The sequence below is a fragment of the Cyprinodon tularosa genome, unplaced genomic scaffold (genome assembly GCF_016077235.1).
Source record: "Cyprinodon tularosa strain WSP-4 unplaced genomic scaffold, ASM1607723v1 ctg671, whole genome shotgun sequence".
In the NCBI taxonomy this organism is placed as follows: Eukaryota; Metazoa; Chordata; class Actinopteri; order Cyprinodontiformes; family Cyprinodontidae; genus Cyprinodon; species Cyprinodon tularosa.
In genome coordinates this window covers 201980-224917 of record NW_024039420.1, presented here as the reverse complement: position 1 = coordinate 224917, position 22938 = coordinate 201980, and the positions used below count along the sequence as shown (strand labels likewise).

General features: G+C 40.1%; 1 protein-coding gene across 1 annotated transcript; it reads left to right on the top strand.

Annotated features, from left to right (window-relative positions):
• The first annotated feature begins 911 nt into the window (after positions 1 to 911).
• LOC119771446 (proline-rich membrane anchor 1-like) lies at positions 912 to 22087 on the top strand. The gene is given in 7 exon segments (XM_038267406.1): positions 912 to 1490; positions 1492 to 1546; positions 1548 to 1602; positions 1605 to 1708; positions 3508 to 3649; positions 7464 to 7596; positions 20825 to 22087. Coding segments are annotated over 7 exon segments (639 nt in total). The 5' UTR covers positions 912 to 1440; the 3' UTR covers positions 20925 to 22087.
• Positions 22088 to 22938: the final 851 nt, after the last annotated feature.

Here is a 22938-nt window from a genome sequence, read left to right as displayed (position 1 = left end):
TTTTTCTCCAATTGAGGATGAAAGTGAGACACTTTGCCAATGGAACAAGACAATTTACATTCATATGATCTAATTATCTTATTTTAAGAGTAAAGATACTAATTTAATTGGCAAATCATGCTATTTACCTACTCGAATTAAGGGCAAATACACTTAATTTAAGAAATGTTTACTTATTTCTGGATCGTTTTTGCAGTGTGCAGATGTTTTCCTGCAGGTAAACTTCACAAAATAGCACCAGAAGAAAAGAGCATTATGTGACAATGAAAACAAACCCAGGCCCAGTGTTAAAGTAACACTTTAAGAGTGCATTTGGTTTCACTCTAAATTAGTGCTAACTCTAATGAAAAGAAAAATGCAACTCTTTTTGGCATTTATTTACTACATATTTAGTTACTTTAACACAATTGTTTCATGTTAGCAGAGTACGACATAAAACAATTGTGTTAAAATAACTAAATATGATTAAGTAAATGCCAGAAGTGGTTGCATTATTTTCTAACTCCAGTTGTTTTAATAACTCTAAAAGAGTCAATTTACTTTGACACTGCATATTTAACACTTTGGAATTAAAAGCACCACCTCAAGACGTTTGATCTGAAATTAAATTTAGTTTAAAATACTTTCTAGGAAAAGGGATATCTGAAAAATAGTTTATAGTTTAGAGTGATTTATTGTCATATTTCAGTTTTATTAAAATTAATATGGATTCATTGCAAAATAAAAAATTATTGGTTGAAAAGGTGAGGAAGTTGTTAATGTTTTGGCAGTAAATGTCAGTTTGGATCAGGACTGTTTATCCTTTGGGACGCAAAACACGCATCATCATCTTTGTGGGCATCACTTTTTGCACTGGTTTGTATGGGGGAGAAAAACATAAACAAAGACAGGAAGGCTGAGCTGATGGCTTTTCAAACAAACACTTGAGCTGCTGGTTTGGAGGAGGAGGAGGAGGTGGTTTGTTTGGCTGTCAGGGGGAGCTGATGTGAGCGCGCGTATAAAGCAGCGCACACGGAGATGCGCCACTTTAACCCACGGCTCTGCCCTCCGGACTCGCCCATCCTGAATCCTTAGGTCGGGAAGTTGAGGTGATGCCGCTGCGGAGACTCCCTGCAAACGATCCTCCCGAGGACCCGTCTCTGTTTTCTTTTACTTCTCGTTTTTGACACCCCTCCTCCTGAACTTGGATGGCTTGCGCGCCTCGTCCTGCGCTCTTCCTCGCAACCGCGGAGAGATGTAAGCTTCTGGCCGTCCACCGCCCTCACACTGCGCGGAGCAGCGGCGTGATTCCGGTCCATATCTGAGATAGCTACAGGGAGAGAGAGAGAGAGAGAGGCAGAGAGAGAAGAGAGATAGGAGGCTTGAAAAAGAGGAAAAAAACTACTTTGGAGATGTGAATGATCGAGGTTTTGCTGCTCATCCCACCAGCTCGCCTGTCCTATGCGATCGACAGCGGGATGTGAAGAGGAAAATGATTGGGGCATAAACTATTCGCCTGTCACAGCTACAGCCGCTGAAGTGGAAAGGGTGGATGGTGATTTCGCAAAACACTTCAAGCCTATGTATACCTCTGCATTCATTTGCTGGAAACCCTTCCTAGTATCTATCAGGAGGAATGCTGCTCCGGGATCTGATGCCATTTACTTTAAGTTTTTGGCCTTTTTTCATCGCTCACTGCCTCCTTTCACAGCTTTTACTCTCATGCAAGGTAAGCACCGCGTTAAGGCGCATGGGGGTGGGAGGCTGGGGGGGTTGCACACATCTAACTAGATGTAGTGATGAGGGGGAGAGATGCTGAACTAACTTACAGTAGCCTGGTCTATCTGTGCTCATCTTGCCGCAGCTATCATACTATTATGGGTTTCTTGCTTAGATGTGGAAGTCATGTGAAAATACCCCAGGAAAGTCTTTGTTTGGATGTGTAAATGTACATAATTAACATATCTGAAAATGTGTTTTATAAAAGTAAACAACATTTAAAAAATATGTTTCAAAAGTACTCTAAGATGTAAAAAAATTCTGGTAATAAATAAATTATTACCAGATTATTAACCCACACCCCCATTTATTTCCTCTCTGCATGTTTTAAAAGAGGTTTTTCACTATTAAAACTATAATTCAGAAAGAAAATGATAGCAGCTTATGATTGTGGGAAGAGGGGTCAAATAAATGTGATAAGAGCATTTCTGAAAAATAGTGTACAAGACAAGGATGTTCAAAACAATATATGTGCATGGCCAGGTCTGATGGTTAAATCATGTTCACCTTGAAGATGTTAAAGGAGGTCTCCATTAACCCCTAAGTGTCATCAGGCTCATGCTGCTGTTATGGAAGTACCTTACAATCAGAAAAGGCCCAAGTTTACATGTTTTTGTCGGGGTGCAGGGAGACCTTTGCTCTCGAAGAAAACAAAGTTTTCTAAAAATAAGGACTAAGATCAGTGCGTCTGAAATAATTATCTATAGTAAAATAGGTAATCTCTGTCATAAAACTACTACAAATTGTACAGTTTATAAAGGTTGATTGAGGAAAATGGGAATCATCTGAGAAAAAAAAGAATTCTGATGTAAAAATGGGCCATAAAATACAAAAAAATAAAAGAAAATCAAATAAAACACACAATCCACCAAGAACTGTGTGAAAATCAAGGTATGCAAAGTCCTGATAGATAGTAAAAACCAAGATGTTGATGTGAGACTGGGGAGCACACATATGAACATTTTCCCTCCCATTGCTGCAAGACTCATCGAACTGAAGGGAGTAGCAGCAGCTATAAAGGGGTTGGGTTTTCTAACTTTTCCACAGTAAAAAACACATTTTTTGCTGAGAGGATTAGTTTAAACATTCAGTGAAACATTAATTGCATTTAGCACAATTAAATAACTTTTCCAGGGATTAAAGAAAAATAAATTAGAAGTCGAAGAACTCAATATTTAATAGCGTGTCCTAATTAGTGCTGTGATGCTTTAACAATCCAGCTGTGCACACAGACCCACACATAAACCTTCAGCCTTCCTCTACATAAAACAGCCAGTTGTGTTTTCTGTTCTCAGCATTCCCACCAGGATCCCTGCACCAGGCATATGTTACCGATGACTATTCTAACCTTTGCCCCCTTGCAGCTGCCTACAGGTGGTGAGCTGTTCTCACACGCATGCAGTGTTGCCAGGGTTCATGTGGAATGTGATCTGCTCGAGTTTCCAAGTCCACCAACGCACACTCCTCGGGGCAGCCTGCTGCCCACTCTGCTGGTGGGTGGCTTCTTTCAGGGAGAGCAGCAGCAGAAGCCGTCGACGTGATACTATTCCGCATGTACTACATATACACACACAGCAGCCCCAGTGACAACAACAGTGGAGCTGTGATGTGAAAGGAATGCTGAGAGGAGGAAATCCACGGTGTTGCTAACTGGGAGGCTGCTGAGTGTACACTGTTTGTGCTACACTGTGTTGTGCTGATGATACTTCTGAGTGATACAGCCTCTCTTTTCCTTTCCCTCACCATCAGGGAGAGCTCCAGAGGTCATGCTCGCGGACTGTGGCGGAGAAAGTTGGCGAACAGTGCCAGGTGGCGTGTCACTGTAGGAGATACCCTCCCCTCCCTCCACCGCCTCCTCCACCACCTCCCCCTCGGCTTCTGGGAACCACAGGTAAGACCCCAACCTACTGGTTTCCCCGCTGACTCCCTTCAAGTCTGCCAGTGCTCCGGTCCCAGGTGGAACTAAAGTTAGAGAACTAGTTTAAGGAAAGTGTTTGAAGCTTGGCTGTTCTTTTTGTTTTTCGCACAGTGGGGAAAATGTACCATCGCCCTCCCTCTGAGATTAGAGCATAAGCACAGTTTTTCACTCTTACATCTGTGCATGTAATAGAGCCAGCAGGATGTTGACAACTGAACACAGGACTAATTTATGCTGGGTCTGACCTTGGGGAGTATCCAACTGTCTGAGAACTCCATGCCTGCTGGGCTACCATGCTCAGAGGTTCAGTGGTAGGGTTTCCCTGAGAGGAATCCCGCCTCCCCCGATTATAACACAAATGGGTCTTTTTAATTAGCTAACAAGGTACTTATGAAACAGTGCAGTAGTTCTACCTTCAAAGTTTAGCCAGCAGCATCAAGAGTCCATGTTGGTACCAAAAGGAGCTGGGCTTTTACAGTACATCTGTGCTGATCTAATGCTTGTTGAGGCGGTGGATAATATTTCCTCTGACAGACTGGAAACTATCCAGCTAAAACCAGATATTTAAATCCACTCTATTAAACATTTTATCTTCATTTCCTACAATGAATCAGAGCAATTTCAGATCATTTAGGGCTGCGGAATCCCTTAATAATGTCAATAATTTCTTCAATAATTTGCAGAGTTTTATTTTATGGCTTGGGTCAAACTATTTGGGTTCTCACAACTTGCTAGAATTTTGGCCCTTTCGTCCTAATACAGCTAGTATTATTGTCTTAGGTTTGTTGGCTGCCTTTCTCACAAAGCCCTTTTCAGGTCTACATGCCAATGTTCTATATGAGCATTATGAGCTTAAATTTGTTCTTCTTTAAGTAATTTGCAGCTCATCTTGTGGTGTGTTTAAAGTAATTATTAATTTGAAGGTGTCATGTTCTTTTTAAGGGATCTGACCAACATGCAGGAAACCACTCAGAGAACCAGAGTAAAAGTTTAACATGTTTATTGAAAACACACGATGCGTTGGATCCAGGGTAACTCAAAGAGCTGGTGAACCGGAACTGGAAGTGAGAAGGGAAGTTCAGAGTTAAGTTCAGGTTCCGTGGGAAACTTGAACGATGACTTGCAAAAACGTAGATTGAAACAGGACTCATGTTTCTCAAAAGGTGTTCTTCCCAGAATCCAGTCGGTGTGGATTATTCCAGAACTTGGTTGACTCGTTGGAGGGCAGACAGGTCTTACTTTGGTTAGGTTGGTTCCTTGAGGAGCAATGGAGCGACCTGCCACTTAGATTTCCAGGAGAACTTGCACGGTACGTGTGGAGATTTATCCCCTGCTCAGTGTGAAGCTCAAACAATCCTTTCAAGGGGAGAAGCCCCAAACATCCAGTTTGTATCCCCTGCTCAATGTGAAGCTCAAACGATCCTTCCAGGGGGAGAAGGCCAAACATCCAGTTTGCAGGATGACTTCCTGCCGAGAGGCAAAGACAAAAAGCAAGGTTAGAACTCAGAGAGACAAAGACTCAGTTAGACTCAGCTAAACTCAGCTTGGCTAGAGTACCCAAAACTTTCAAACACTCTGGCGTCGAGGTAGTGGCAGTCCCCCGCTTAAGAGTCCTCAGATAATGAGCCAACCAGCCGCAGGTGTGTGGAAGGGCCAACGAGAACAGGGCGCAACCTAGTGGTGGAAGGGGAAAACACAAACAAAAACACAACCCACACAGAACAGGATTCCTAACAGAAGGTCTTATTTGGATTTGTCTTTGTTGTCAAGCCCTGATCCAAGTCAAACAGGTTTTTTGGGGGGCAGAGCTGAAAACCTTACTTACGTCCACCAGGGCTGTTAGGAGGAATAGGTCAAAATTCACTCAAATCTTGGGAGGATAAACGAAATGTATGGATCCGGCCATACTGCTTGAAAGATCCACTAACCATATTTGAAAACTATACAATAAAATATAATATAACATCAATATAATAAAAATATTGATGAAAGTAAAAAGAAAAATAATATATCCCCTTTTGTTATTGTGACACTGAGCAAATATAGATGATTTTTAAAATCTCAATTTACCTCATTAAGAAAAGGCTTTGATTTCAATGTCATGTCAGACCTTGAACTAAAATGATCATGTCTCTATTTACTAAAGTGTAAATAAGTATCAAGTTGCATCTGAAGTATTCTGAGCGTTCTCGCTGAAAGTTGATATGATCTGTAAATCATCTCAGGCTTCCAAATGAACACTGCACTGAAATATGGGACAAGTGTTGCTGATGATGCAGCCATTCTGAGCTACTACTGGGACTCTTTGGAATCAGTCACCCTGTAGCCCAGAGAAAAGGAAGAGCACTTAATCACTAAGAAGTAGGAAGGAAGGTTTTAATCTATCACCTTCAATGATTTTTTTCTCCCCGTCCATTCAATGTGGATGGATCTCTTTTTTCCCCCTCCTGACTCACCCCGAGAGTTAAAATCAAGAGTTATAGACTCTTCTGTGCCTGTTGTCAAGGTCACTGCATGAGTGCTGCCATGGCCATCTGACAGCCAAATGTGGGGTTTGAATGCCCAGTGGTACCCAGTTATTCATTTACCCTGTAAATGCTGCATCTGCATGTTTTCAGTGTCCAGTAAATCGTGAAATGCATAAGTGGTCCAATTTATATTCTCCGCCAACTTAAAATGGAACTGTTCGCTGAAGGTAGAGAAGGCATGAATAATTTATTTTAAGAGGGGGCTTCTTTTTTTTTTAAACTAAAGAGAGGCATAATTATCTTGATATTCCCCATGTAGCCTGATTTGAAGAGGTCTTAGAGCTGAAGTTCTGTAGTCTTTAAAAATGCATCGAATATGCATGACCAACATGAAAAACTAGGACAAAGACTGAGTCCATATCTGTCTGCTAAAAGGAGAGAGCTGCGTGTTAAATAAATGTCTGTCTGCTAAAAATGGTACGGCAGGTTAATTCAAGGGATTGGAGCTTTACGGCACGGTAGATCTTTAACACTGACTGAATTAAACCCTTCAGCCGTTGACAAAACGTAGGATTAAAAGGAGAGTTTGGCAGAGAAGAGCTTTTGAGTTTACAGCGACTTATGTTAGGGCGTACTGAAGCAGTGAGAGCCATACTTTTACCTCAGAGAAATGTGCTGCACTGGAAAATTTAAAGTTAGGGGAGAAGTATTTGTTTGGTATAAAACTCTGAACTTCATTCACCCTGTAATAACATCATATACAGAGTTATTAGATTGTTGTTGTAAGGATTGTGCAGTGTATTATTTAAGGTTGAATAAATCTCCATTGTTTTGATCTTACGGATTTTGGAGAGCATGAAATTCTGCATAATGCGTGGAGAGAAGCTCTGCATTACAGACAGGGAGTTGCTGATGCACGTAATGTTATACAACATCCCTGTGAGTGGTCCGACTCCACAGATCTAATGTGGAAAGAGCAGGAGGTTCTTGCAATGGTAATTGGTGTAGACAAGAGTGCTGGTGTAAGGGGGGCTGACGGGTCCTTAAATGATTCATGGTGTCAGACTGGATATCTTTGAATGCTGAACCTAAGACCTCCAGTACAGGCGAGGACACAGCTCAAAGAGCAGGGGAGCAAAATCATCTCGGTGCTGCTCATTTACTGACTTGTATAAAAGCTGAGCCAGATACTTTGTCAAAATTGTTATTGGGCTTTAACATGTTACATTTTCCAACAGTTTGTCTGATTTACTGCCTTTTTTTAATCTTCCATATATGTGTATCTCTTCTGTCCCCCCTTCTTTTCTCTACTTTCTTAGTGGCAGAGCCAATGGTGCCGCTGTTGAGGCCCTGGTGGATGGAAGTGGACGCTGTAGTGCTTGGGACAGTGAGCTGTGCCTCAGTTATCTTCCTTCTTTCTGCCATCATCATCTGCTACAAGGCTATCAAAAGGTTAGGTACAATCATTGTCTTTTTTTTTTTTTTTTTATAAAAATTTCCTCTGACCTTTAGAGTGGCTCGAGAAAAGTCCATAGAGACCTTCATGGATTTTATTAATCTGGCAGAGCAGGTACAGCCAATCCTTACATCTATGAGTGTGATGCAAATGATGGATGATTTGATGAAAAGCTTGCAGCTACTGGACTCTTCAGGAGGGACAGATCTTTGTTATCTGTCTGACAATCCAATGGACAAGTCTGGGTTTGGCCCTTATAAGAAAGCGTCACTTCCCTGAAGGCCTGATGCCAACTATCAAATTCAGGGCAAAGCAGAATAAACTGTCCTCTTCTGGAGTTTGGCTCAGTCTCTAAATAACAGTTAAAGAGAATAAGACTTTCCTACTTTTTTAAAGTATCACTGTGTAACTTTTAACCCAACTACTAGATTAATTTATGATATATTTATTCAGTTCTTGGTGATGTATCAATGCTCCATGCAGGCTGCCCTTCCCAAAAACTTGCATTTATAATTTTAGGGGTTCAGATGCATCACTAAATAAGTAATTTGACCCAGAGGGTTGCTTTACTGCAGGCTGAGCTTGACTTAAACATTAGAGCTGAGCTACAAGTTCTTTTTAGGCAATAAAAAAGATATAAAGCTTCCCTGATCAGACATATTTTTGTTTTTCTTATGTATGATTTAATCTAAGAGGCTGGATGTGACCTTTTCTGTAAGTAACCCAATAACTTCTTAGTCTGCTCATCCAAAGTGGTCTGATTTCAGAATCCGGAATAAAGAGAGAGACTATACAATTTTGTGACAGTGCAGTGCTGTCGGTGGCCATCAGGGGTACTGAACGTGGAACTTATAGGTCAGGCACTCGGTGCTGACCAGATTTTCCACAGTGTTGGTTTGGAACATTGGAACAACTGGACTGAGCACCGCTTCCTAAAGCCATGGATGAGCAATGTTGGTGTGACAGAGCCACATTTAACAGAGTCCAACCTCAGTCTCTGAATCCACAAGAAATTATCAGAAACACTCAGAACATGCAGTTAGTAACACTGTTGCTTTGCAGAAACAAAGCCCTGGGTTCAAATCTTTCTGCACAGAGTTTGCATTTTATCTAGGGCTGAAACAATTAATTAGATTAATTGTGATTAAGCAATTAGTCAAATAATCGTCAACCATATTAGTCATCGAATCGTTTAAGGTAGTATAGAGACTGTAAAATCAGCATTTAGCTGACAGAGCAACCCACCTAGAGCAGCAATTATACCAATATTGTAAATAATAAGTCAAAAGGTCAAATAAAAAGATGTTTTGTAGAGAAGTTGAGGCAGTTCACCAGTACACCAACTTAAAACTTTCAGCTTGCACTTTTCTATTTTCCTTTCTCTTTTAGATGGAAGCATGATGTTGGTGGAAAGAGCCAAATAATTAAATGTATTAAATATACAAGACAAAACTAAACAAAATAGAAGGTATTGCACAGTTAGGAATTCTATGTCAATAGAGAAAATCAGAATTTAAAGAAATTGCTTCTTTGAACAGAAAAAAACATTTTCTACAACTTTAAACAAATCTAAAATGTAAAAAGCACAGTTTTAGCTCCATGTCTCCCACAGAAACAGGTAACAGCAGTGTGCCAAAGAGATAAGATAGACAGAAAAGATGCTGAGGTAAGCAGACCAATTTACTTAATGAGAAAGATAAAGATTATAGGCGACATTCAGCAAAACACGAGGTTTAGGTGAGGTGGATTAGAAAGGACCCAATGCGAGACAATAAGAACTCATGAATTATAAAAAGTAAGGCAGTTAGGAATTCTGTAATATAGAGAAAAAAAAAAGAATTTACAGAAATGGCTTAATATGCAGACACATAATAATGTACAAAGGAGCAATGGATACCCGCGAACAGGCAGGCAAATTAACAAAATCAATATAAATAAATATATAATTTATTGAACAAATAAATCATCAAAAAACTCAAATCTGAGTCTATATGATTAAGAACAGGAAACATACAGCCCAGCACTTTAAATGGTTTTACAAAGAGTAAATATAGCAAACAATATAGTTAGTAATAATTTCCATAAGTGACTAATGCTTTTGAACATGGTTTGTGAACATGAACAAAAGTGGCGATTATTGATCAAATAAGACAAAGCGTTCCTAGCTTCCTTCCCATTTGGCGAATTAAAAGATAGAAGTTGAGCTGAGCGCCTGCAGCCGCAGCAGATTCAGACTTTGTTTTGAACATTTCTAGCTGCAACGTGTAATACAGGCTCTCTGACCTCCAGTTAAACATTCAACATTTGTTTCCACCCAGCAATCCCTGCTGTGATTACTTCAAGTGCTGTGGAAAATATGCACACATTTCTTCTGTTTTGTCAAACTTCAGTGTTTCTGATTGCATAAAAAATCTCATTTTCAGACGATAACCCGAAGTCCCCAGTAAATACAAAAAGCAGTTTTTAAATGATGATCTCATGAATTGAGGAAGTAAAACTGTCCGAAGCAGCCTGCTCCTAAATGAATAAGTAATTACCCTCCAAACCTAAAATCTGTTATTGACACCCTCGGTAGCAGCAATTCCCATCAAGTGCATGGGGTTTCTTTTTGCTTGAGAAATCCCCAAGCACTTGCACTTAATTGGCCCCATTTATCTTTAAAAAATAAAGAGCCTGATTATTGTCATGCCATAGAATCTCCATTGGATGTTTACTTTGACTAGGTCAGTAAAAAACTTTCATGTTTAATCTTCAATTTTTTAAATATTTATTATTATTCAAAGGCAAACCTGACATTCTCTGTCTGGATGTTCTGGTAAAGAGTGAAGTTCACTCCTCTGCTCATTACAGAGAGGTGCCTCAGTCCTGACATAGCACTAGAGCCCCAGACCATTACACCTCCACCACTATGTTTGTGTGTCAGTGTGATGTCGTGTTACTGTTATGCTGTCTTAGTTTTTTACACCAGCCACTTTCTTCTGGTCATTCCATGAAATAATTTCCCAAAAGTCTTAAGAATTATCAGAATGTTTTTTTTATTTTTATTAATTAATTAATCTATTTTTTTTGTTTGTTTGCTTTAGCAAATATGAGATGTAACTTTGGGTTATTAGGGGTCAGCTTATTGCCATTTTTTCTCTGGCTTTCTATTTGTTAAATCATGATTTATTAGCTTAAAGGAATAGTACACCCAAAACATGATTAGCCTTCATTTTCTACTCACCCCCATGCTGAACAACACTCTGGAGTACTTTTTTGATATCTCAAATGCATCTGGAGATCTGGGAGGCTTCTTGCTGTCTGCTGACATTCAAATAATGGAGGTCTATGGTGCCCAAGGCAGAAAGGTCCATAAAAGTCCACAAAAAACGTGTCAATATTCCTCCATACTGCTCGTCCAATGTATTCCAAGTGTCCTGAGTGGGTAGCGTCCATAATTTACTCGAAACAAAGTCATTTAGAATGTTTTTAGAGCATAAACAGTAGTGTATAGGATTTCCTGAAAGCGCCCGCCTGCGCGTTCACGACGCTACGGAAGCCGGCAGACCAAACCAGATGAAAGTGCGCATTCAGCGTCTGCTCTGCCGATAATGCAAGCGTAGAAGAAGAAATGTGCTGTTTACCTGTGCAAAGAAAGAAACAACGCAAGAAAAATGTCTGAGGACTTCAGTGTTGAGGAAGAGCATGAGTTCTTTGCCGAGCTGAATGCGCACTTTCATCTGGTTTGGTCTGCCGCGGTTTCCGTAGCGTCGTGAACTCGCAGGCGCGCGCTTTCAGGAAATCCTATACACTACTGTTTATGCTCTAAAAACATTCTAAATGACTTTGTTTCGAGTAAATTATGGACACTACCGACTCAGGACACTTGGAATACATTGGACGAGCAGTATGGAGGAATATTGACACGTTTTTTGTGGACTTTTATGGAACTTTCTGTCTCGGGCGCCATAGACCTCCATTATTTGAATGTCAGCAGACAGCAAGAAGCCTCCCAGATCTCCAGATGCATTTGAGATATCAAAAAAGTACTCCAGAGTGTTGTTCAGCATGGGGGTGAGTAGAAAATGAAGGCTAATCATGTTTTGGGTGTACTATTCCTTTAACTAAAGGAGCTGAGGCCTAGTGGTGTAGATATTGTCCTGGGTTCCTCTGTTACCTACTGGAGGAGCTGTTGATGGGCTTTTGGTGTAATCTTTGTTGGCAGGAATGTTCACCACTATTTCATGTGTTTTCCGTCTGTAGATGATTTCTCTCGCTGTGGTTCTCTGGACCACAGCGAGATTTAGTTTCATACATTTATGGAAGTATATTATATCAGCTTCCCAGATATGGCCTCCCTCAGCAAGATCTATTCCTCCCCTCTTTAGAAAAAAAAACAAATAGGCAAAGTCAGGGTGTGGAAGTAATGGGTGGTTGGCTCAGGAATTCATTATGGCAAATCTCCACCCCTCCCGTAGCCAAGGGGCACCATTTTTAATGCAGCAGTGGTAAGACCGTGTCATCGCAATACGAGCTGAAGCTCCAAAGCCAAGTTATTATTTATAGATTAATTTGCGCAGTCATTCAGTCGCAGACCACATCTTTTATACATGCAAGCAGGTTGTGTCCTTAAGCTCCGAGGGCGCTCCAGTCTGCAGGCTTCATACCTCAGCAAGCTGTGAGAATACACAGCTCCATACTGCGTCATCACACATTCATTAGTCACCAGCTAGTAGGTGAGCCGGTCAGGTTAAAATGTGACCTGTCTAGCTTATCACGATGAATGCTCCGATGGACAATCATTCCTCAGAGAAAGCAAGGCAGGGAAAAAGACAGATGCAGTGTGTCTACTGAAGCAAGCCAAGGCAGTAATTGAGCATCTTGGTCAGTAATAATGTGAGAAAGAGTTTGTTCACAGTGAAGAGCACAGTCGGTTATATATAGCCCTTCCAGCCGCTCAGTGGTCCGGGCTTTCCCAATAAAAAAATCAACTGGCTGAGGGCCAAAGTCTGAGCATCGCAGACAGAGGATGAGCCAGCTCTGCAGGTCCCGGCCCTCCTAGCCTTTAGTTCTTTTTTACAATCTGAGTCTGCCAGTCATCTGTCAGAAGCAAAGGGGCTGAAACAGAAAAGACTTCCATACAATCCTTTCCTAAAGTCTACACCACCGGGGAGTGTGCAAGCACAGAGGAGAGGATTCAGACACATGCTGTGTTTCAGTGTTGCTGTGCCATCCAAAGCAAAAGACATGATGCTGCAGTCCAGGCAGTTGGCCATCTAAGAAGCCAAAACAAATGAAACCCAAAGCATCCGACTAATGAATGCTTCTACTAATCGCTCTGTGCTCTGGGAGACCGGTCCACTGATAATTTATCCTGACTGGTTGGATTCCAAGGGTAACAGAAGAGCTTTCAATAGATAACCAGAGACAAAATAACAACAAAAATGACGATTTATCAAATATTTACTAATGCATTATTTATTTTCAAAACTGGCAATTCTACCACATCAAAACTAAAGCGACGTCTTACAGCCTGAATTTAATATTTTTACTTTTACTTTAATTTCCAGATGGCCAGTCTAATTGTAAACAGCTCAACACATGTCCCAATTTCTCCACCATCCAATTCCCCAAAACTTCAAACAGGAATGTGTGCACTGTGATTGCACAGCTTTGACATAAAATATTCATCTCACCTGCGAAGGGTTGTGTTGCCACCTGTCATGTGCCAACAGCATGCCATTTATTATTGAAGGGCTGGGCAGAGGTCGGTTTGAGGGGCCCGGCACTGTGCCCCGTGCAGTGGCCCGAAGTGACATGGTCAGTACGCGGAGAGATTACATCCTGGGGAAAATAAACAACGCTAAAAATTCATGCAGCTTGAAGCAGAAAGAAGCAGGAGCACACATGAAATATCACATAAACAGCTTTTATACGCTTGCTGCTTTTGCCTATGATTATTCCCTTCAATGCAGCTTTTAAGGCTAAATAAAAACTGTAAAGTGAAGAGGAAAATAATAAGTTATTTCCCTTGCTGGAAGCAAATACCTAAAGTAATTCTTCTGTAAGCCTGTAAAGCTTTTTAAATCAACGAAATATAATTTTTGGCACTACTTTTTGTTTAGGAAAAAATCATGTTTTGGTTCTTAGTCTCTTTCTACAACTTTAAACAAATTGAAAAAATAAAAGCACTCCATGTATCCCAGAGAAACAGGGAAAAGCAGTGCGCCAAACAGATAAGATAGACAGAAAAAGATGCTGAGGTCAGCAGACCAATTTACTTAATGAGAGAGATAAAGATTATAGGCGACATTCAGCAGAACATGAGGTCTATGCGAGATGGATTAGAAAGGAGCCACAGTGAGACAAGGAAATAAGAACTCATAAATTATGGCCAATCGTAATGTAAAAAAGCTGTTTAATTGTTCTTTACTTGAAATCTGATTGCTTAATTTTTAAAATCGCCATATTTAATAATATAGAACATCTGCTGATGCATTTTTTTTAGATTTAAAGTACCTTTTCAAACTTTTAAGCATGTTTTGATCCTTCTTTTCAGTAAGACGATACTTCTGTATTTTAACAGAAAATGTTTTTAATTGTTTTGATGTAATATTATCCTAAATATTATACTTTGATCAGCTGCAAGCAGAAAATTATAACAATTTACAAAAATAAATGCTTGAAAACAGACCCCAGTTTGGGAGGCAGAAGGGTCAAGTGTCTAACCATGTTGTCAGTGACACAGGAGCACCACAGGGGACGGTACTCTTACTATTCCTTTTTTACTATGTACATATCAGACTTCTATACAAGACAAACTCCTCTGCATAAATACTCGGATGACTGTAGTTGTGGAGATGGGTAGGAGGCTGAGTACAGGGAGCAGGGGAGCTGATTTGTTGCAGGAGGCAGAAACAATCCTCTGATCCTTAATCCTCCAGCATGTTGTGGGTCTTACTCTCTATGGGACTTACTTGCAACACCTCACCAGGAAGGTATCCTAACCAGATGACATGGCCACCTCGATTGGCCCCTCTCGACATAGAGAAGCAGAGGCTTATCTTTGAGTCCATCTCGGATGACTGAACTTTTCACCCTATTTCTGCGGGAGAGCCCTGACAACCTGTGGAGAAAAGGTATAAAGGTAGGGAGGTCTCATGGTAAATGAGACCTTCCCCTTTTGACTCCCTTTTCACCACAACAGACCGACACAGCAACCGCTTTACTGCAGATGCAGCACCAAACCACCTATCTCCTGCTCCATTCTTCCCTCATTTGGGAACAAGACCCCGAGGTACTTGAACTCCTCCACGTGTGACGGAAGGATATCCTCCCAAATCCTAGTAGGCACTCTACTGCTTTCCATCTCAAGACCATTGACTCGGATTTTTAGGCACTGATCCTTATCACAGCCACTTCACACTCAGCTGAGAACTGCTCCAGCTGATAAAGACAACAGAACCACATCACCCGCTAAAAATAGAGATGCAATTATAAGGCCACCAATACAGATCCCCTAAACACCTTCGCTGCGCCTAGAAATTCTGTCCATAAATGTTATGCATAGAATCGGTGACAAAGGGCAACTTTGGCGGAGTCCAATTCCCACTGGAAACAAGTGCCACCGATGCAGACCAAGCTCTTACACCAGCCATACAGGGACCTTACAGCCCATATCAAAGGGCCTGGTACATCCGCACTCCTGGGGTACTTCCCACAGGAGGGACACAGTAGAATGCATTCTCCAGGTCCATAAAGCATATACTGCTTGGGCAAACTTCAATGAATCCTCTAGCACCCGGTCCAGTGTCCCTTGACCAATATGAAAACCACACTGATAACTTATATAAGCCTGAATCATTGCTACGAATACGCAGAATACAGACTCATGTCTAAGTAATGCTTTTCTGAAGCTTCGACACTGAAATATTATTTATTGCTCACTGTTAAGGAGAGTTTGTAAATGAAAATTTTTCATTAGTTTTGATCATCATTAGCTGAATAAAAAATGTACTTGATCAAGGCCTTACTTTAAAGAAAGGTAGGTTGGGAGTCATAGACTCTAAGTGAGCCACCTTGTGGTCTAAATGGTCCCCACCACTAATGGATAAAGTTAGAAAAACACAGCTGACTGGAACACTAAAGATTAGACAGTGAACATAAACAAAAAGTTAGACTGAAGTTAAACATCAGTGAATTTGTTTATAATAAATAGGTTTGTTGGCCAAATGTAATCTACTATTCTTTGAAATCTCTTTGTTAACATATTCAGAAAAGACAAGGTCTCATAAGAAAAATTAGAGGATCTTTTTTGGCTGATAGCAGTAGTCTTGCATGACCATAGCAACAACCCCATAAAAAGGCAAAGCTGCATTCAGTTTGTAGTTGATTGTGCTTTTATTGTTGGCCATTTTAAAACTTTACAGAGTTCTGAACTAGAAGATCACAATAAAGATCATTTGGTTAAATATTTACATGCGTCTTAAAGACCTTAATGACCTAAGCTTTGCATTTTGATATGGTTTTTAAATTTGATTAATGATTATTGCAGTTCATTTTAAAGAGATGTTCAGGAAGCAGTCATAATGACTGAGACATTTAGTCAGTGATATTGCGATCTATTTGATCACCCAATATACAAAGAACAGAGCACATGAAAATAAAGGCATTAAGCTAGTTTTGAGTAATGATGTAACGCTTTCTTGAGCTACATTTCTATTATGATGCCTCAAATGTAGTGAAATTCCCTGGCTGCCTGTAAACACTATGATCAGGGAAGTTTTGGTCTATCCTAATTGCCTTAGCTACAGCTGCAGCTGCCCAGTATCTTCAACCCAACAGCAGAATGTGTTTACACCCTGAGGCTGAGTAGTTTTATTTCTAAGAGAGTCCACATGGGCACAGCGGGTAGCTCCTGTCCTACATGACCATCCTGTGCCCCTGGTGTGCTCTGATACAGGCCCAGCCAGATGACACAAGTCTTAGTCATAGTCTCACACTTTGTTCGCAGTTTTTTTCTCGCTAACTTTCATGACCTTCAGCCAAAGAAAGCAACTTTGAATTTATTAAAAAGCATAGGATCATCTACATTTATCTGTGTAACAGGTGTTCACAATAATTACAATAATTTATGGCATTCCTTTTATAATGGATTAAAGTTATAACTAGAAAGGTAATTCAAACTAAGGTCATTTTTTATTTTTTTATTACTGTATCCTAAAGTCTAAAGTATATTAAATAAATATCCATGTCTTGTGCAATATATTACATTTTGGGACATTACAACTGGCTATTTCATTGCATTTATTTTTTCATTTCATTAGGTTGACCAATGCAAAGAAGTACACAATTATAACATGAATGAAAATGACAATAATAGTTTTCAAAGTTTTATACAAACATAAATTAGAAATTTATGTTTAAATGTATTTAAGGGTGCTCAAGTTTTCATGTGGAGTTTCCCAACTGGTCCACATGTGTTTTATGGACCTAGAGGAGGTCAAGCATTTCCCTGGTGCTGCCCTGTAGGGGATGCTCCAGTATTACAGAGAAAGGGGCCTTTACTTAGAGCCATCCAGTCTCTGTACAAGAGGGGCAAGAGTCTGGTTCGTGCTGGTTAAGATTCTCAGTCATCCAGGTCATAGTCATTCCGAAATAGTAAAAAAAAAAACAGTTGCCTGGAATTTGTTTCCAAGTTTGAAGACGTTTCGATTCCCATCCATGAAGCTTTTTCAATTCAAAATGTTAGAAATAGTTTTGAGTTCAAGGCTTTATAGAGTCGACCATAAAGGAAGCCTTGTTTTCAACTAGAAACATGCAAATTGAACCTGACGACTGGGCCTGCCCCTTTGGAATGGGGGTCATTACGTTTTTTCTGTTAGGCTGTAATACCCGACTGTCTATGTCTCTGAAAGGTGGGTTGTTGAAGGGAAATTGTTGGCCTGGCGGAAGAGGCGAGGTGCTCTGTTCCCCTGTAATGGGGTTGGGGTTGCAATGATAGCGGGAAGAAATCATTCAATCACTCAATTGAAGGTTTTTGAAAGCTGAAATCTGCCCCTCAAACCACCCATCTTCTTTGTCCAAAATGTGAATATTTTGGTCCTCAAAAGAATGTCCTTTGTTCATCAGGTGTGGATGTATTGCCGAGTCTTGTCTCGAGAAGGTTGCTCTACTGTGTTTGGCCATGCGTCTGTGGAGAGGTTGTTTGGTTTCTTCAAAATAAAGATCAGAGAATTCCACTGCATTGAACTGCATACATTACTCCGCTCATATTTGGTCTGGGGGTTTTGTCTTTAGGATGCACTAGTCTCTGTTTGAGAGTCTTGTTAGGTTTGAAATGTACTGGGATTTTGTGTTTGGAGAAAATACTCTTGAGTTTTTCAGAGACTCCAGCAACATATGGGATGCCTATGTTTTTGCATTTAATCTTCTCATCGTTATGTTCTGCTGCATGTCTGCATGTCTTTTAGGCTACGTTCACACTGCAGCCTTAAGTGACCCAAATCCGATTTTTTTGCCCATTTGCGACCTGGATCTGATCTTTTCATGGCAGTCTGAACAACACAAATCCGATTTTTTCCAATCCGACCCAGGCCACTTGGCTATGTCGTCCTGAATCCGATACGAATCTGACCTTTTCAATTGAGACCTGTGTGTGAACGGCCAGGTCGGATTCATCCGACCTGAACGCCATTAATACCTGACAAAGGTCACTATTCTGCGTCTTGCTACGCAGAAGCGGCAAGAAAAACAACAACCATGGCAGATGATGATGCGGATAGCAGTATTTATGTTTAACTATATTGAAAATATTGTGTTTTTATGGTTGGAAAAAAACCACTAGATGCGCGTGGGCACTACCATCCATGTTTACTTCCGGAAAAAAAGAGCACGCTGGCCTGTGACGTCATTGCGTCCACTACTGCACATGCGGGACACTTGCGTTGTATGACTACAGTTCACACAGGAGATCCAATACAAGTCGCATATATTCGGAAATATAAACGGCAAAGCGAAAAAATCGGATTTCACAAAAAGATCGGAATTGAGCATCAAGGCCTGCAGTGTGAACTTAGCCTTAGATTTCCTTGCTGACAAACTCCCAGTTTGGGTATTCACAGTTTTGAAGAACATCTTTGATGTGTTTCTGTTCTTTGTGCTTTCCTTCTGTTTTAGTAGGGACATTCTCTGCCTGGTGTTGTAAGATCCTGATGACTAAAAGTTTGTGTTCCAGTGGGTGTGGTGTGAGTCAAAAAGAACATATTGGTCTGTATGAGTAGATTTCCTATACACTTCAATGTTGAGGTTTCCATCACCTCCCATGCTCAACAAACATTCCAGAGATGGTAGCTTGTAGTTGTTAGCATCCTCTCTGGTAAATTTAATGTTGTCGTCTACAGAGTTAATGTGTCTTGTGAAAGCTTCCACTTATTTTAGCTGGATTTTGACGAATGAGTCACATATCTAAACCAATGGCTTGGTGGTGGTTCTCTGAAAGTGTCCAAAGCTCTCTTTTCCCTTTCTTCCATATAAAGATTGGCTACAATTGGTGACACGGGAGATCCAATGGAAGCCATCCTGTCTGTAAAGATTATCCCTAAACTTGAAATAGGTTGTGGAAAGACAAAGGCCCAATAGGGTGCAGTTCTGGTCCAGAGTGAAATTAGTCCTGTTGTTCACCGTCTTGTTGAAGACCTTTTCTGACTGTTTTCACTGCCTCTGATATAGTTATGCACGTGAAAACATAAGTAACATCAAAAGATAAAAGGGTTTCTCTTCACAACATCTTTAAATGTTTGATTTTTTTCCAAAGTATTTGCAGTTTTCTATGTGATGTGGTGTGTTTCCCACCAAAGGGGGCGAAAAATGTTGGTAAGCTGCTTAGCAATGACGTAAGTTACTGAGTTAAAGCTGCTGAAATGGGTCTGAGTGGTGTTCCTTCTTTGTGAATTTTTGGGAGTCCTTATCTTTGAGTAAATGACATGGTTAATGACATTTATCAATATATATTTATATAATAAATAAAGGAAGGAGAAAAAAAACTGATAATATATTGAGGCTATTCATATACAGTTTAGACATAATAGACTAAACCTACCATGTGTCTCTTTTTAGTAAAATAGAAATCCTTTCTGCGCACTTTAGCTGAAAAAAATCTGTCATATAAGTAAAACATCTCTGTTGTTTTTTAGTTCCTACTGCAGCAGTCTGTTGGTGATTTACTGAAAGCCACCTATTTAAAGAGTGATAATGTAAGCCTAAAATGTCTGCTGTCTTATTGAACATGTCAAACAAACATTTCTCTATAACACTGTCCTATATGCTTTATGTTCAGTTCCTTAAAGCCACTTTTATGTACTATCTTTATTGGATTTTTGGTCCTCTTAAAAAATGAAAAGAATTCTGGTAATTCCTTATATAGTAATGCTTTGCATCACATATAAGCCCACCTAAGGATACCCTTCCTACCTAATTTTCTAACTGCATGATGCATTAGATATGTTTTTTTGCAGAACTGCACTAAAAGTAAGCATTAGAGATTTACTGGACTCTCACACATGAGGAGTGGGGAGCAGACACAGAGTCAAGAATTTCGCTCTGGGGTCCTCCGTGCAGGTCTGGCTGATGTACAGTGTTGAGTGGGACAATGACAGTATTAACTGTATTCAGATCTGTCTCTAAGTTACATAAGCTTGGGTTGGGGACATAGGCTGAGGGGGCTGATGGAAAATGAAAAACACAGTACATTGGACAAATATAATATAACCCAAAATAATCTTTATAGAGTGCATGAAAGAGGCTGCACTGAGCAAAAACAGCTATTAGCAGCAAAGGGATGATGAACTGTAGCTGTATTTTGTAGCAGAACATTCTCACAACAAAGGATGGAATCCAGTTTGGAGCCCAGATATGACAAGAGGTTAAATAATGCATGTATTTCCAAAGCAGTTTTGACAGCCTTGCATGCTTATTACTTTTGGGGGGGAATTACATCTCCCAGTCCAAGAAGGTAATTGCCATATCGGCTGCATGGTGGTGTATTTTTCACTCCTGTCTCCCTGCAAAATTGACCTTTAAAATTTGAGCTTATTTGGATGGATATTCTAGTTTAACAACCCCAACAGAGCATCAAATCAAATCAGCTTAAAGAAAAGCAAACAAGAATCTGTAATGACATGGGTTACAGTGCAGGATTAACATTACGACAAATTTTCCTCATGTTGTGAAAATATTTATTTACAGGAAACCACTGCGAAAGGAGGAGAATGGGACGAGTCGTGGTGAATATGCCATGAGCATCCGCAACAAGAAGGTCATTGGTACCAACAACACTGTGGTATAGACTTTCTCCTTGTCCAGGAAGTAACTCACCAACATGTCTCCATTATGTTTCCTGAAGACAACCCACCCTTTCTGACCTTTAGTGCAACATGGGTTCACCTGAAGATCTCAGGCAGGTAAACCTCTCCTCTGTGTTTGGCATGTTGCCCGGACTGAAGACTGCATTCAGCTAAAGAGGAGTTAAAAAGATGGAAATCAGAATGAAATCACAGCAGAAAGGATTGAGAGACAGATCCACAACTCCCTGTGGTGTCAAAAGTGGCACTGGGCATTATGCTTTCAGTAACAGCAAGTGTTGCTGACAGGCTGGTTGGCTGCTGGCTGGAGAGGGACAGTCTGCCAGTCTGCAGCAGATCCAGACCTCACGCACTGTTCACGTCTGCAGCAGGACATCAGACAACACAGCTGCCCCACAATCCTGTGCGTATCCATACAGGGCACACGCAACCAATAACTGCATGATGTTTTTACAGAGAATGAAAGATTTTTTTACAACCCTCCTCATTGTCACAGTGTCCACCTTTTGTTCTCTGTTTTAGCACATGCTTTGCGAAGGGCAGGATCTGCCTCTGAGATGTGGGTTCATCTGACTATGCAATATAAAGAAATTAATATTTAACAGAGAAGAAGAGAAGCGGCATCAACATGGGACGTCTTGGTTATTTTTACCATGGCAAAAAAGACTTCTGTTTCCTGTAATATATTTGAGTCATTTGTGTTTTTATTTAATCTATTTATTTTATTTAACTATCTTCAAATTTATTTTTATACTTAAAGAAAGCTGTCCTGTAATTTACAGACATACCTACAGATTTCGGATATAATGATGAATTTGTCTTTTTCTTGATTGCTCTGATATTTTTAAGTCAATAATTTGTAAACTATGTTAATCATTAGTTATCTTCCTGTCAGTCTGCTCAAACTCTGCTAAGCATTTTTGCTATTTAGTTTTTCTCTCTTGACAGTCTTGGCTAAAAGAGGTCCGCCCTTGGTGTTTTTTTGGATTGATGAGTGGCATTAGCAGCCAGGTGCTGCTAAACAGATATAATCATTGACTTATCTTGTTTTTTTTTTGCATACAAGTCTGTATTAACAACACCAAGGTGGAGAAAAAATAGCAATGATCTTAAAAAAGAAACTCTTGCTGCATATTAATCTGGAAAAGTGTTTCTCTAAAGATAATCCACTTGTGGAAAACATTTTATTTAAGCTTTTGATCCTCCCAAAATTGTAATGTCCCATCAATTTCAGCCCAAGTTCTCCTTTTCAGACACAATGGCTCTCTGGTAGTCTGTTAAATGGTAAAGTTCATGAAAGTACAATTAGAAACAACATGAAAGGGTGATATAAATCTTATTTCTTTCAAAAAGAAAATGACAGCCCAGCTTAGCAGAGTTGTATTTGAATGAAAACTCAAACGTTAATTAGCCAAGTAGACCAAAAAGAAGTTGTTTTATTCCCCCATATTTAACAGCAACATTTTTAGAAATAAAACTGATACCAATTTTCAAACATCCTGGTGGGCCTGAGCACCCTAAATTGACCATGAAACCTGTTTACTTTGTATCTTACTGAGAATCGCCTTGTCTGACAGCTAATGCTTCACACATATTGGATCATCAATGGGACAATGATCCCAAACACAGCTACAAACTATAACTTAATGGCTAAAAAACAAAAAGAACCAAGGTTTTGTAATAGCCTAGTCAAATCCCAGACTTCAGACTAATTAAAAGGTTGTAGTGGTATTCAAAAAACTGCGCAGACACTTAAATAATCCAAGGCAACATTGGAGTGGAGAGTGACGTAACATTTCCCCTAAAAAAATTTTATTTATTTGTATTATCAAGCTCTGCAAACTCTGTTAATATGTATTGTTGCTAAAAATGGCTATAGCTACTGAATGGGTGTACTCTCTTTTTCCCATGACTGCTCTTCGTGTTTCCAGAGACATATGCTAAAAAGTCTGGGTCTCTATGACGTGCTATGTAATTCTGTGCTTTCCAGACATTTCT